The sequence below is a fragment of the Muntiacus reevesi genome, chromosome 10 (genome assembly GCF_963930625.1).
Source record: "Muntiacus reevesi chromosome 10, mMunRee1.1, whole genome shotgun sequence".
NCBI lineage: Eukaryota > Metazoa > Chordata > Mammalia > Artiodactyla > Cervidae > Muntiacus > Muntiacus reevesi.
In genome coordinates, this window is record NC_089258.1 from 22,767,912 (window position 1) to 22,782,214 (window position 14,303).

Below are 14,303 nucleotides of genomic sequence, written 5' to 3' on the forward strand. Positions count from 1 at the left end.
CTGATGTGTGCAAGGGGGAGATGAGCTATATTTTTCTTTAACAACTGTAACAACAAAAGGATCCACTCTATTCCAGGACCCACATGCTTATGACCTTATTCCAGGAGATTCTGATTCAGCCATTCTGGGTTGAAAACCCATATAAGAAAATCATCCCACAGGAATTCTAATGCTTATAGACTTCATATCATAAATAGGAAAGAAAAAAAAAGACTTGGAGAGTTAAAGAAATCTGTACAAAGTCACCAAGTTAGTTATCTTAGGCTGTTGAACAACTTTATCTTTACCATTCACTCTTAAATGAAATCTTAAAAACATATAAATGACCAAGCTATTGATGAAAGTTTTTTTTTTAAGGAAGCATACTATAAAAGCAAAAGCATAACTTTTTCACATTATAGCAAGAAATGCAAAAACCTCAGTTTTCACAAATATGGTAGATAAAAGTACCTTGAGAAATATGGAATATTCAGTTTCTAAAATTCACGTTTGCCCTCTCAAGAATATGATTCTCTAATGTCCTAAAAACAAACAGGAATCTGGAACCCATAATAATCGATTAGCTCTAAAGTCACCATTTCTTAAGGTATTATCAGTACCATAAACTGGGAATTTAAGTTCAAACAAAAGAGAAAGCCTTGGGCCTGAAAAAAGGTGGGATTATAAATGTTATATAAAACAAGAGATTAGGGTTATTATGAACAAAGCACATAAACAAAAATTAACAGAGCTACAAGGAAAAGTGGATAAGATGGCAATCATAAATTCTAACACTTTCTTCAGTAATAAGCAAACAAAATATAGTAAAAAGTTAATAAGGTTCATCTAAGTCAATATATAATCCTCAAAACACAAACATTTAAAACAAACTACATTTAAGACTATAATGCCAATCAAGAAACTTTAAAAGCATTCAGTGTTATATTTTCATAATTTAAAAAAATTTGTGTAAAAAAAATAAATCTATTCAATAGATCACACAGATGCCATGCTCCAGAAATTCAAAGATACCTTAAACCAAAACCGCTATGCATTTGAAAACATTAAACTCACCGCTCTGAAAAATTCATGGCTCAGAATACATCATATGGAAATTTTTCAAAGATTAGAAATGTTCAAAATTAAAACCACAACACTAAAAAAAAAAATGTAGGATGCAGCTAAAACTACTTTGAGATCGTCAAATGTTTCATAGAATATAATTAAGTATAATACAAGACAGATGAGTTTATTTTGGTTGAAAAAATCAGGGAAGGTTTAATAGAAGAGGTAAAAAGTTGAGGGGCCTTGGAAACGCACGTCAGGGAGCAGGAACAGACTGTGAACCTGAGACAGGAATCAAGGGGATATTGAGGGAAGTGAGAGTGTGTACATGAGTCAACTAAGATTGTATCTGCTTATGTTCGCAGAATCACTCTGCCTCCATGACCGAAGTTACCTGAAACGGCTGACGTGTCACAAGCTGTTTTTTTTTTTTTTGATCACCCTCCAATTCGATACTTCAAGACACAGTTACTTGATATCAAACTGTGAAGACAAGTATTATGTTTATCTAGTTAGAGGCTAATGTTTTGTACATTTTTTGTATGAGGAAGTGATGTAGCTTGCCCTGATTTTTTTTTTTTTTTTTTTTTGGTCAGCTTTAATATATTTATGCCAGAATTTTAAACAAAGTTTTCTTCTTGTTCAGGTGTGCATTGAAGAACCACATTTATTCAATGATTGATGTTGTTTTGTGATATTTGTACACAAACCTTCTTTTATCAGTTTTATAGACACTGAAATGAAATAATTCACTTTAATCTTTTATTATCACAGTTGCTGCCTCCTCCAGAATTTTTGAATTTAAAAAAAAAACTTAACTTTTGAGTTGCAGGGTAAACAATGTTGGTTAATGGTAAATCTCAAAATTAGTTGTGTAGAAAGAAGTATTACTTTGAAAAAGAACTTTATATTGACTTCTTAACATGTGATTGCATCCCAAGTTAAAGTAACATATTAATAAGAGAAAAATCACCTAAGTTACACAAGCAATAGTAGGAAATTCTGGTTTTGAGGATGTTGGTATGATCCTTACGTAATGGCCTCTCCTGGTTAAGAAATTCAAGATCTTTCTGTAAGATGCCCTTGGGTTGGCAGGTAACACTGTAGCCTTCTTTCCCAAAATCCAGCCAGTACCAGCATCCCCTGTCAACTCAGTTTTGTATATCATATTGTATGGACTTTATATGAAAATGAATATTTTACAGTTTGCACAGTATTATTTTACAGAGAGGGTATCAGAGCATCTACAACCTAGAGCCCCAAAGCAACAGCTTGACTTTGGGACTTTTAATTGTTCTAGAATTTTAACTGCATCTCATTTTTCTAGCATGGTAATAACTAATGTGTAACTTCCTTGAGAGCAGGAGCTCCCTTGTCTGTATCTATCAGAATGTTTTCTCAACACTTCCATGTTGGTTCTTCTGAGATTTTTTTGTACATATTTTTTTTTCTAAAGAAAAAAGTTATTCACAAAATGAATTTTGGCTCATGTCCTTTGTTTGATGCTTCACCCCACGAGTATTTGAAGACTCACAATGATGTGACCTCAGTAAGTGTTTATCCTCTTCAGTTCCCTGGCTAGTGGCATCAGTCATAATAGAGGCATGACTGATGTGTCCTTTCATGAAGAAGTATGTGTGTTTAGGCCAAAGAATTTGTGTATTTAAGACACTCAGAAGCACATTCTGGTTTTCTAGCAAGCTACCTTCGTCTTCAGTCTGCCCATAGATACTTCTAAGGCATCAGTAAAACTTCAGAGTCATTTTGACTCTGCTAAAACTCATCCTGCATCTCATTCTGGCCTAAATTTATTTGCACTTACATGTATAAACACTCACACCATCTTTTGAGTGAATCAGACTAAAAGTTGGGGAAGTGGGCAAGAAAGGGAAGTGTTGAAGGCCCTACTCATCCCCAATGCTAAGCCACAACCTTAATCTGATTGTTCAAAACAATGAACCCAGACATAGAGAACAGACTTTTGGGCACAGTGGGAAGAAGAGAGGATGGGTCGAATTGAGAGCCTAGCATGGAAACACAAAGGTTACCATATGTAAAACAGATAGCTAGTGGGAATTTGCTATATGACACAAAAACTGGTGTTTTGTGACAACCTAGAGGGGTGTGATGGGGGGGAGGGAGGTTCATGAGGCAGGGGACACAATTAAACCTGTGGCTGATTCATGTTGATGTATGGCAGAAACCAATACAATATTGTAGAGCAATTATCCTCCAATTAAAAATAAATAACTACACACACATATATAAACAGTGAACCCAAAGAAGCTGTGACGACTCCAAGGTGGTGCTATATACATCAGCAGTAATGTTGGAATCCAGGTTTGCCTGACTCCAAATTCCATTCTTTCCACTATGTTAAAATGTCTCTGAACCAAGTCTGCATCTTCTCAGAGGTTTTTGACATCATCACCTACTTATGTGGTTCAGGGTGGTGTAGGTGACAAGCGCACACCTTGAGAAAGATGCATTCTACTTATAAGAAGGACTGATTTGCAAGCTCTGAGCCTTCCATTCCAGTATAAGCTACCCAAGCATAATGTTGCCCAACTTCAGAGGGATTCATCTTCTAAATATATTTTATAGTTCTTTTAACAACAGCAATGAGAACTCAGTTTCATTGTTCATAAGACATTCTGGCACACTCCAGATTCTACATTGCCCATTTCTTATCACAGTAAGAGACCATCTAAATATCTACCAAATGGTATTTCCAAGAACATAAGTTGACCAAGTGAGGGTTACCCTTACACTCTTCACTTTGGTTTCAATCTGGAAGGACCTATTAGAAGTGTTCTGAGGGTTCCAACCACAGACTCCATTTTCATGGCCTTTGGAAGTTACTGATACAGGACTCAATGATGTTCCACAGAACAAAACACTGGGGCACCTAGAACCAAGGACCATGTCTGGGCTCACATCCCCTGGGATCACTGAGTCAGTCTGATTCCTTCCATATGACAAGGCAACCTCAGTGTTACCCTGATTTAGGCCCACGTCACTTCACAGGCCAAGTCACTTCATTGACCTTTCAAGTCTGCCATTTGAGACTCGTTTCTTAAGGCTAGAGACCCCTCCATATGGGCTGTCTACCCAGGATAAAGCCCTCTAAGTAGGAGTAGTCACTATCACCTTAGGATGAAGTCTGCGATGAGCTTTTCCTCTTTTTAAAGAAGCCCAGAGGAATCTGAGAAGTCTGATTCACTCTGAGAGGGAAGTGAAAAGAAACTAAAGAAAAGCTGATAAAGTGTATGGACATAAGCAACCTCATGAAACTATTAGCCCCTGAGGGTTTATTTATGGCATTTTCATTTCTTTGATTCTGCACCCAGAATAGGATCTGACAGAGAAAACTGTGTCAAATAGATGGATGCCAGGGTTCCACTTAATTTGCCTGAAAGAGATTATGCCTAGTTTGGAAATAGAGAATTTACATGGAGCCTGCAGGTAGATGAAACATAAAATATATTTAGATACAGAATTAAGTGTGAGGAAACTGCACTCAGCAGTTATGAACATGTGGGTGACTCTCTTGGTAAATTCTAGAGATCTCTCTAATTAGGCTATGATAGACAGAAAGGCTATATGTAGCTCCAGTTAATTAGAATGTAAACAGGCATAATTCCATACACAGGAGGAGTAGACATCACTAGTATGATTTAAAGAGCAGAAGAGTGCCAGGAATAGCATTTTTGTTTCTAAAAAATTGCCTTGATTTTTCTACTATATGCAATGACCAGAACTTTGAAAGTATTAAGTATCTTGGAGGCAGACACAAATACCAGATTGCCCTAGTTAGTTTTAAGGAGGTTACATTAAGACTGTTACACTGTTCTTGCCCTGCTGAAGTCAAGGTGTGTACTAGAACTAGCCAGTCATTCACAATCATCCCCTCTACTACCACAGGAATCTTGTAATGAACAGCTAATCTCTTGCTTCCATCCTAGTTCTTGATCCAGATATCCCAGGATTGAGTGATATGATCATTCACCAGGAATTTAATGAGCATCTGTTATGTGTTAAGAATCATGCCAAGAACTGGGAATATACAAAATTGACCTACCACTCACCCCTATGGAATTTAGGGTCAAATGGAAGAAAAGGAGAATACTCAGTGTTTTGAAGGGAGACCTGATTTAGGTAAGGCAAGTGTTATGTCTTCTTTGAAATGACATATTCATTCAAATGAGTAGGAGATGACTAGACAGAAAAGTAGCAAAGAGCATATGAGGCTAAGGGAACAGTATGTACCAATGTCCTGGGGGCAAGAATGAGCTTTATCCATGCGAAGAACTGAAAGTAAGCCAGAGAGGTGCCAAGTATCAGTTATCCATTCAAGGAGAAGTTGAGGCCCTGGGGCCCCCTACCTTTTGCCAAGTCCCTCGTGGGGGTCCTTGATTTGGTCAGCTCTGTGGACCAAATGTGTTAAGGCAGCTGCCAGCGGGATGGCCTGTTGTCTCATTCTCTGTTGTTCCTTCTTCCTAAACCTGGGCCCTGTCATTAGAAATTTTGAAGGCAATCTCAACAAGGTGGGACATAGGCATACCCAAAGTCCCTTCCACCTTTTGTACTTTCCTTTGTATGTTAGAGGCACTGATAAAAGTCATGTTAACCATCTTTAAATTCTCTGGGGCCTCAGATACTGTGTCTGTATATGCCTATAGGCTTTAAAGATCCTTTCTAGAAACTCCGAAGGATCTTCACTCAGTTTCCTTCCTTCCTGTGCTTTATTAAGGTATCTTTGTTTTGACCCCGGTTTGGGCCCGTCTCCAGCACCACTTCCCAAACAGGACCCACTGTGGGTTCTGCTGCACTTGCAGCAGACTGTTTTGGACTGCCAGAGGTTCTGAATGAGGCCCACCTGCCTCATCCCCAGCTTTATCCAGCACCTTCTACGCTCTTCTGAAGTGAGGAGTATGGGTATTAAACCTTGAACATCAGCTCAGCTTGGGCTGTGGGCTGCAAAAAATTGATAAAAAAAATTTTTTCCATTCTCCTTGGGTCATCTCTGTATGTTGACATCTTAAGGGAACAGTACGTATTCCCATTATTTATTCCAATTAAATAAACCTGAAGTTGATAAAGGAGAATGGACTGGGACCAACCCCCCTGGCTGCCCAGTTTCAGCATTCGCACCCCTAGTGGGGACTAGTCCTAAAACAGGGGACCCCGACCCCCCAAGCCACGACTGGTACTGATCTGTGGCCAGAGAGGAACCAGGCCACACAGCAGGAGGTGAGCGGCGGGAGAAACCAAAACCATTCCCCAACTCTACCCTGCCCAGGAAAAACCGTCTTACACAAAACTGGTCCCCTGTGCCAAAAAAGGCTGGCGATCGCTGACTTGAGAGATATTGCCGCACCTTACAAGATCAAAAAACGAAGTCTCAAGCTTTTAAACCAGGAACGGTAACATTTCATATTGCCTGCCCACATCCCGCCAGGTGGGCCTCCAACCCACGACCCGTGGGTCAAAATCCCACACAGAACGTGCGCAGGTGTGTTTCTTTAACAAGGTTACCCAAAAGGCATCTTCCAAACCCTCCATCTCCCCCGAACCACTGTTTCACCGCAACAGGAATCTAAGTGGGGAAGCCTGGCGGCCCCTCACTGGGTCAGCCAGGGACCGTTCCTGCAGCAAATGGACCCGGCTGCCTCTTGGACTCAGCGCACAGGCTCTCAGCCTCTCAGCCCCCGGGAGGGGCCAAAGAACCAACGGGCAAAATCCTGTTTGGACTTACCTCCTGGTTGAGCCACCAAATTTGTTACTGAGCCAGGTTCATTTTTCGGGAGGCAGAGCAAGCCAAAACGCTGAGTCAGCGAGGCTCGCAGCAAAGACAGTTTACTTGCAAGGCGAGGAAATGGGAAAACAAGCCTCAAATCCAAGCCCCAGAAGACAAGGGGGTGGAGTATTCAGGGGCTGACCAATGAAGAAGCAGAGGGGAGCTGGCTGAGGCGAGAGGGGGCGTGGGGGAAAGGTGATTGGGAAAAGGTGCAAGGCTCATGGTCCTGCACAGGCGTAGCTAATCTCCAAGCCTCTCCATGTTCAAAAGGTCACCCAGCAGACACCAGCAGGTGCCCAGCTAGAGGGTCGATGGTGCTACCCCGTCCTAACCAGCTCAGCCTGAACTAGCCAGAGCTGAGAGTCCAACATCCTGGAAAATAACTCAGGCAAACATCTTGTTTATGCTACATGCCTCTTAGAGGACAAGTAGTCATAAGACATACAAATGTTAAAACAACCTTGATTAGTGAAGGCAAGTGAAATGGGTTTGACTAATCATTGTATTTGGTTTCAGATAAAACCAGGGGAAAAAAGAGCAAGAAAATGTGAGGATAAAAGCATGTAAAAACATTTTCAAATATTATCTTTAACACACCATGTGTAAACTCAAGAAACATTTATTAATTGATGGTTGCATCAATACTCATTTGTGTCCAAAATTTGACATCCCAGGCTTCCCAGGTGGCTCAGTGGTAAAGAACCCGCCTACCAATGCAAGAGCCACAGGAGATGCCGATTTGATCTCTGGGTTGGGAAGATTTCTTGGAGTAGGAAATAGCAACCCACCGAAGTATTCTTGCCTGGAGAATTCCATGGACAAAGGTGTTCTGGCAGGCTACAATCCATAGCAGTGCAAAAGACTCAGACACGACTTAGCAACTCAACAACAGCTCATACTTCATCTTGTAATCGAGATGTCTAGAAAACCATTTTATTAGTTAAAATGTTGCTTGATTAGCGTGAATCTCTTTTTAAAGGTGAATAGTGTATTCTCTGGTGACTCAGATGGGAAAGAATCTGCCTGCAATGCAGGAGACCCAGGTTCAATCCCTGGATCGGGAAGATCCCCTGGAGAAAGGAATGGCAACCCACTCCAACATTCTTGCCTGGAGAATTCCATGGACAGAGGAGCCTGGTGGGCTACTGTCCATGGGGTTGCAAAGAGTCAAACACGACTAAGCAATTATCACTTTCGCTTTCATAACTGAATAAGCCATGGGAATAGCCTGCTGCACAGTCCTGATCCCATGGATAAGATGACTTCTCTATTGTGAGCTCAACTCTATTTTCTTTACTGGTGGATTTTGTTCTCTAACCCAGTTTATTTCATTCAGAGCAATGCGAGACATTCACTAAACCTTTCTCACTGAGGCCAGAACATACTTCTGCTTGTCTGAATTTTTCTTTCTGTATATGTGGCATTATCAATTAAAGTATTGTAAGGTCCTCTGTCATTGGATTAGTCTGTCTTTTAATATAACTAAAAAATTATAAAGGCCCTTACCACATCCAACCTCAATTATAGTGGAAGCCATAATATTGGTATAACAGATAAGAGATTAGAGTATTTCATCCCTAGATACTGCAACCTGGGTAGATAATGCTGTCAGGCAGGTAAAATGATAGTTACATGAGTTCTGAAAGACTATAAATTCAATCCTATTATAAATTCATCTATATTTGTGTAAGCTTAGGTAACATAAGCTCCCCAAGTCTTGGTTTACTCATCCATAAAATGGAAATAATTTAGTGACTATCTATACTGTGGTGGTTAATTTTATGTATCAACTTGACTGAACCACTGGAGCCCCAGATATTTGGTCAAACATTATTGTGGGTATATCTGTGAGGGTGTTTTTGGATGAGATTACATGAGATTCAACAGACTGAGTAAAAACATGGATTGCCCTCCCTAACATAGGTGGCCCTCATCCAATTAATGGAAAACTGAATAGAATAAAAAGACTGACCTTCCTTTAAAAAGAGGGAACTCCTCCTGCCTGTTTGAGCTAAGACATCTGTCTTTTCCTGACTTCAGTCTCATACTGAAACATCAGCTCTCCTTTTATATCGAGGCAGCCAGCTTTCAGACTGGAATTCACACTATTAACTCTTGTGGCTCTCAGGCCTTCAGACTTGGACTACAATTACACCATCAGCTCTTCTAGGTCTCCAGATTGCAGCTTGTGGATTTGGAGACTTCTCAGCCTCTGTAACCACAAGAGTCAATGCCTTAAAAAAATTTTATGTATTTATCATGTTGGTTCCATTTCTCTTGAGAACTCTGACCGAGATTTTCATACAGAGAGTGTTTCTTAAAAAAAACAGTTTTAAGATTGAGTTTTTTTTAATTGGCTCTAGTGTTTCTGGAACTGGCTCTTTAATCTGATTAGATTTAAATATGCTAATTATTCTATTTTGAGTAATAAGGAGAACACTGATAGTCTGGGGCATGACTTGGCAATGAAGACAGGGAAAAAAAAGGCACCCCTGAATACTTCTCATCAACCTCTTATAAGAATGAAAGGGCTGGATAAATTTGTATATGATACTTTAGAACATTTTTGGCAAACTGATAAATATAAGATTGGCTTGTTGCTCCTAGTGTTGCTGGACAAAGTAGGGAAAGAAGATGAACTCAGGAATTTAAATTCCCAACTTGTGTGCCCTACAGATGATCTGAAAGCTTCTATGTGTGCTCTGAAAAAGATCCTTCTCTCCTGTAATCACAGGACTGAGATTGCTAAAAATCAAACCCAGGATCCTACCCTGTGGCCAGCTGAATGACAATGCTAATCCATCTCAGAGCCTCTTGGGATGTCTCCTATTAAAGCTGCTCTGAAGATTCAATTAGATAACTCAAAAAAACCTTGTAGCAAAGTTTCTGGTATACAGTAAAAACTCAATAAGCATTTTGGTCTGTATTTTTTTCTATATAGATGGCTTATTTTCAGCTCCCTTCCAATTGGGAAGATGGAGGTGACTCTACTCACCATCAGAGGTTTCACTTCTCCCCACTATTGCATCATCACAAGGAAAATGTAATACAATCTCCTCCAACAACAATACATGGTACTTGGGACTTCCCTGGCAGTCCAGTGGTTAAGATTTCACCGTCCAATGCAGGAGGTGTGGGTTAGTTCTACCCCTGGTTGGGCAACTATGATCGAACATGCCTTAAGGCCAAAAAATCAGAATATAAAGCAGAAGCAATATTGTAACAAATTCAATAGAGACTTTAATATTAGTCCACATCAAAAAAAAAAACTTTAAAAAAGAATAAAACACAATCCATGCCTCTCAGGTTATGCATATTATATAATCTTATGGAACTTTAAAAGTCTAATAAATGTCATAAAATTCAAGATGGTTATTAATTTTTAATTCATCTTGCAATATTTTCATTTAAAAAATTAGGTTGTGCCATTTGTTCTTTTACAATGCCTCAGGCCAGATCCAAAAGAGGGTGGGCTGCCAAGAGGGAGAAATGTTTGTGACCATGATCGTCTTTAGTAGCAAAGAACAGAAAAGCCCAAAGTAAGTGACTTAAACAAATAAGACAGTGTATTGAGTCTATTAACAAGAAATACAAAGATTGAACAAGTATGGCAACAACATAATTAGAGCTCCAGTATTTCTCTGCAACTCGTTTGGCTCAGACCTTGGGTGTTGGCTTTGTCCTCAGACCAACTCCCCTCATGGTCTCAGGATATCATCCACCTTAAGATACAACATCCAAATGGAAAATTTCCCTCCAAATTCCAAAAATGTCCCTTTCAGGCAATCCCCATTCTCTTCAGATGTCTCTGACATCTCATTGGCCGGAATTATGCCACATTCTGTGCCTACACGAATCACTGGATCAGGGAAAAAAGACCACCATGACTCGTCTACACCAATCACCACTCACCTGTGGGGGATGGAGTAAGTCCAGAATCACAGAAGCACCGGGACATATGTGGGTACAATTAAAAAGGAGAAAGGTTATGCAACAAGCGTGTAAGCAGCAGAGATTTTTAAACCAATTAAACTTTCTACCAGAAGCAAAGGAATCTGTGAAAACCACATACAAAGGCTGAGAGGAAAATACCTAGTCAAGGTTAAAACACAGCAAAGAAACAGTGAAATGGGAAGCCTTAGAGATAAAGAAAATTCAGAGACTAAGAGGCTGCCAGTTTCCAGCATTATAAATTATTTGTGTTCAAGGGCACATAAACCTTTGTCTTTGGGATAGACTGTCCAAACACCCTAGAAAGGGAATGTGATAGGGTGAACGTTACTAGGATTCATATATACAGATGAAAAGTATTCTACAAATGTTTAGACTAGAAATACTTCTGCAGTCAGCCAAAGGACACAAAGAAAGAAGGCAAAGCTTAGAGAGTCAAAATGTCTGGACAGGTTATTTGAGGGGTAATCTTTGCCCATTAGTTACAGAAAATACTTGAAATGCATCAGAAATGAGAAGAGCACAGCTTCCCCAATCAAATTTTCATTTGTTACTGAAATAATTAGGGGAGACAGTAAAAGCAGGCAGGGCAAACTGTGCTGATTGGCAACTGAATAGCCGTCCCTAATAATGGATCTTATTTTTGTTCATAGTCCACTAAATGGACATGGTTTTCAATGGATGCTGGCCCATCGTTGTACCTCCAGGTTAGTCTTAATTGTCTGAGTTAGTATGGTGGTCTCATCTCCCTCACCTGTAATCAATTTAGGCATGAACATGTGATACAGATTCAGCCCCTGGGGTACCAAGCAAAATAAATTAAAATACTAATAATAAGCCCACTCCTAGTCATATCTTGATGGAATTTCAGAATGCTAAGAACAAAGAGAAAATTGTAAGAAATTTTCAGAAAAAGAAGAAAAAATCCCACAAAGTAGCAAGAATCAGATTTCTCATTGGCAACGATGGATGCCAAAATAAAAAGACTAAAGAGAAAAACAAATATTGTGTAATATCATGTACATGTGGAGTCTAGAAAAATGGTACAGATGAACTTATTTGCAAAGCAGAGAGTCATAGATATAGAGAACCAACTCATGGTTACCAAGCGGGGAAGGAGGAGGGGGATGAATTAGGAGATTGGGATTGACCTTCATACACTACCATGTATAAAATATCAATAGATAACTAATGAGAACCAATTGTATAGTAGAGGGAACTCTACTCAATGCTCTATGGTGACCTAAATGGGAAGGAAATCTGAAAAAGAAGGGATATATGTGTATATACATGTAACTGATCCATTTTGCTATATAGCAGAAAATAATACAACATTGTAAAGCAACTACACTCCAATGAAAATTAATTTAAAATGTTTGTTACTGATTGCAAAAGATTAATCTGAAATTAATGAGGTATATCATGGAGAAAAGATGTATGGCATGCTAAAGTGCTTGCCTGTTGGGCAGAAAAATAAATATACCAATTGTATCTTATTTTTTAACTTTTATTATTAAAAACTTGCAAGCATACATAAAAGTAGAGAAAACAAACCTCAGTATATGCATCATCTAGATATAATAATTTCTCACATTTTCCATATGCCTGAGGTATTTTAAAATGATTCCCAGATATTGTGACTCTTCACCTCTAAATGTCAGTATCCATCTCTAAAAAGTTACTTTTTTACATAACCCCAATATCATTCTGACACCTAACAAGATAATGATTTCATAGTATTGCTTACTATCCAGTCATATTCATATTTCTCTAGTTACTCCTCAAAAATCTTTTTACAGTTATTTTGTCCAAACCCGTCCCACACACAGCATTTGGTTGATATGCCTCTCAAGTCCCTTTTAATTGTGAATAATTCCCCAGCTCACTCCAATGCATAAAGAAAAACAAAATCCTACTAAGTGAAAAATTCCAAAAATTTCCATGCAATTAACTTATGAAAAGAGACCAGGTCAGTTGGTAATTAACTTGTGAAGAAATCAGATCATAGAATGATAGGCAATCTATGGCTGTCTCCTTGTAGTACCATTTATCTTTTTCACTAGCTACCACATTAGTAAGAAGTTTGATCTAAGGACTGGATTTAAAGCTTGACATTAAAACTTCAAGCTTACTAGTGTTGTTAGAAGAGTTCTAAGAAGCGCTGGGCACTCCACATTACATCTCATCATGAAACATGTTATTTCAAGTTGACCATTTTTAGAGACACTAAGTTTGATCAGTGCGTTCCGAGGGTGACAATCTGACCCCTCCAATACAAAGTGAGATTCCCTTTTAAAGAACAAGTTAACTACAGGATGATACTTGGTACTTCTGTAAAAGTACTCTTGGGTTTAAAGGAGGGGCAGGGAGTAAATCACAAACTACTTAGACATTAACAAAATGAGAACATTGTATATCAAAAAGTCAGAAAAACACAAATATGACAGAAAGAATAAACTTATTTCAAAGAAGCAGAAGTTGATGAATCAGGAAAAATTAGATTTGACCCATAAACAACCCAAAAGCTGTTCTAGGAAAAGATCAATAAAATAGACAAATATTTAGCAAGTCGGATTCAAAGTAAAAGGCGAAAGCATGCAAATAAAACGATAGTCGATATGTTAAAAAGAGAGAGAGAGAGAAATGTGTTCCAGAAAATAGAGATGAAATTCTTAGAAAATATAAGTGACTAGGTTAGCGCCAAAAAATTTTTAATTTTAAAACCCAAACTAGTCAAGATGAGAAACTGACCTAGTAGAATTAGATGAATAAGAAAAATTAGTGTATCAATGAATACAATTCACCACATTAACAGATTGAAGGAGAAAAGCATTATGGAAATAATAATAGCTAACTCTGATACTGAAATCACTATGTGCCAGGCACTCCTGTAATCACTTTAAATATAACTCATTTAGTCACTAAATGCTCCAGAAGTACATAAGCATTTAATCCCACTCCTGTTTAAAATTTTTAAACAACATACATTTTAGGAAGAAAAATAAACATCACTATTCCAAAAAAAAAAAAGAGTTAAGATATCTACTGGAAATCCGTAGCAAGCACTACACCTGATGGTGGTATCAGAACTTTCCAAATCAAATGTCAAATTCAACTCAAAAGAGTTTAAACAGAATATGACGTCACAAGGGACCTCAGAGTTTCAGGAAATTCATCTAGATTGGCAATACCCGGATCCAAGGTCTCCCCAGTCGGGATACAAAAGGTTATTCAATGTTCAAGGGCATCAAAATTTTGAAGGAGCAACGTACCCTGGTGCATATCAACTAAGATTCAATTTACAAAAATTTATAAAACACATACAATTTAATCAGAAATGTTTCAGATGCATCTGATTCTTTGATTTTGCCCGATTTCCTTCCAGTTGACTCAAGATGACTGTGAATCTACAGAAATCAGGAGAGCCCCCTCCCTCACCCATAGCCCTGCCTGATTCTTTTTTTTTTTTTTTTTTTTTTTTTTTGGTCTCCCCACCCCATCATCCCCC

At 38.7% G+C, this 14,303-nt stretch overlaps 1 protein-coding gene across 3 annotated transcripts in view; it reads left to right on the forward strand.

Annotated features, from left to right (window-relative positions):
• The window catches only part of PLPPR1 (phospholipid phosphatase related 1), a 183,050-nt gene extending 180,759 nt beyond the window's left edge, over window positions 1–2,291 (forward strand). For all 3 annotated transcript variants that reach the window (XM_065947184.1, XM_065947188.1, XM_065947187.1), the window contains one exon: window positions 1,410–2,291. In XM_065947184.1, coding sequence (XP_065803256.1) covers window positions 1,410–1,442 — 33 coding nt within the window. In that variant the 3' untranslated portion in view covers window positions 1,443–2,291. The remainder of the gene's footprint in view (window positions 1–1,409) is intronic.
• Window positions 2,292–14,303: the final 12,012 nt, after the last annotated feature.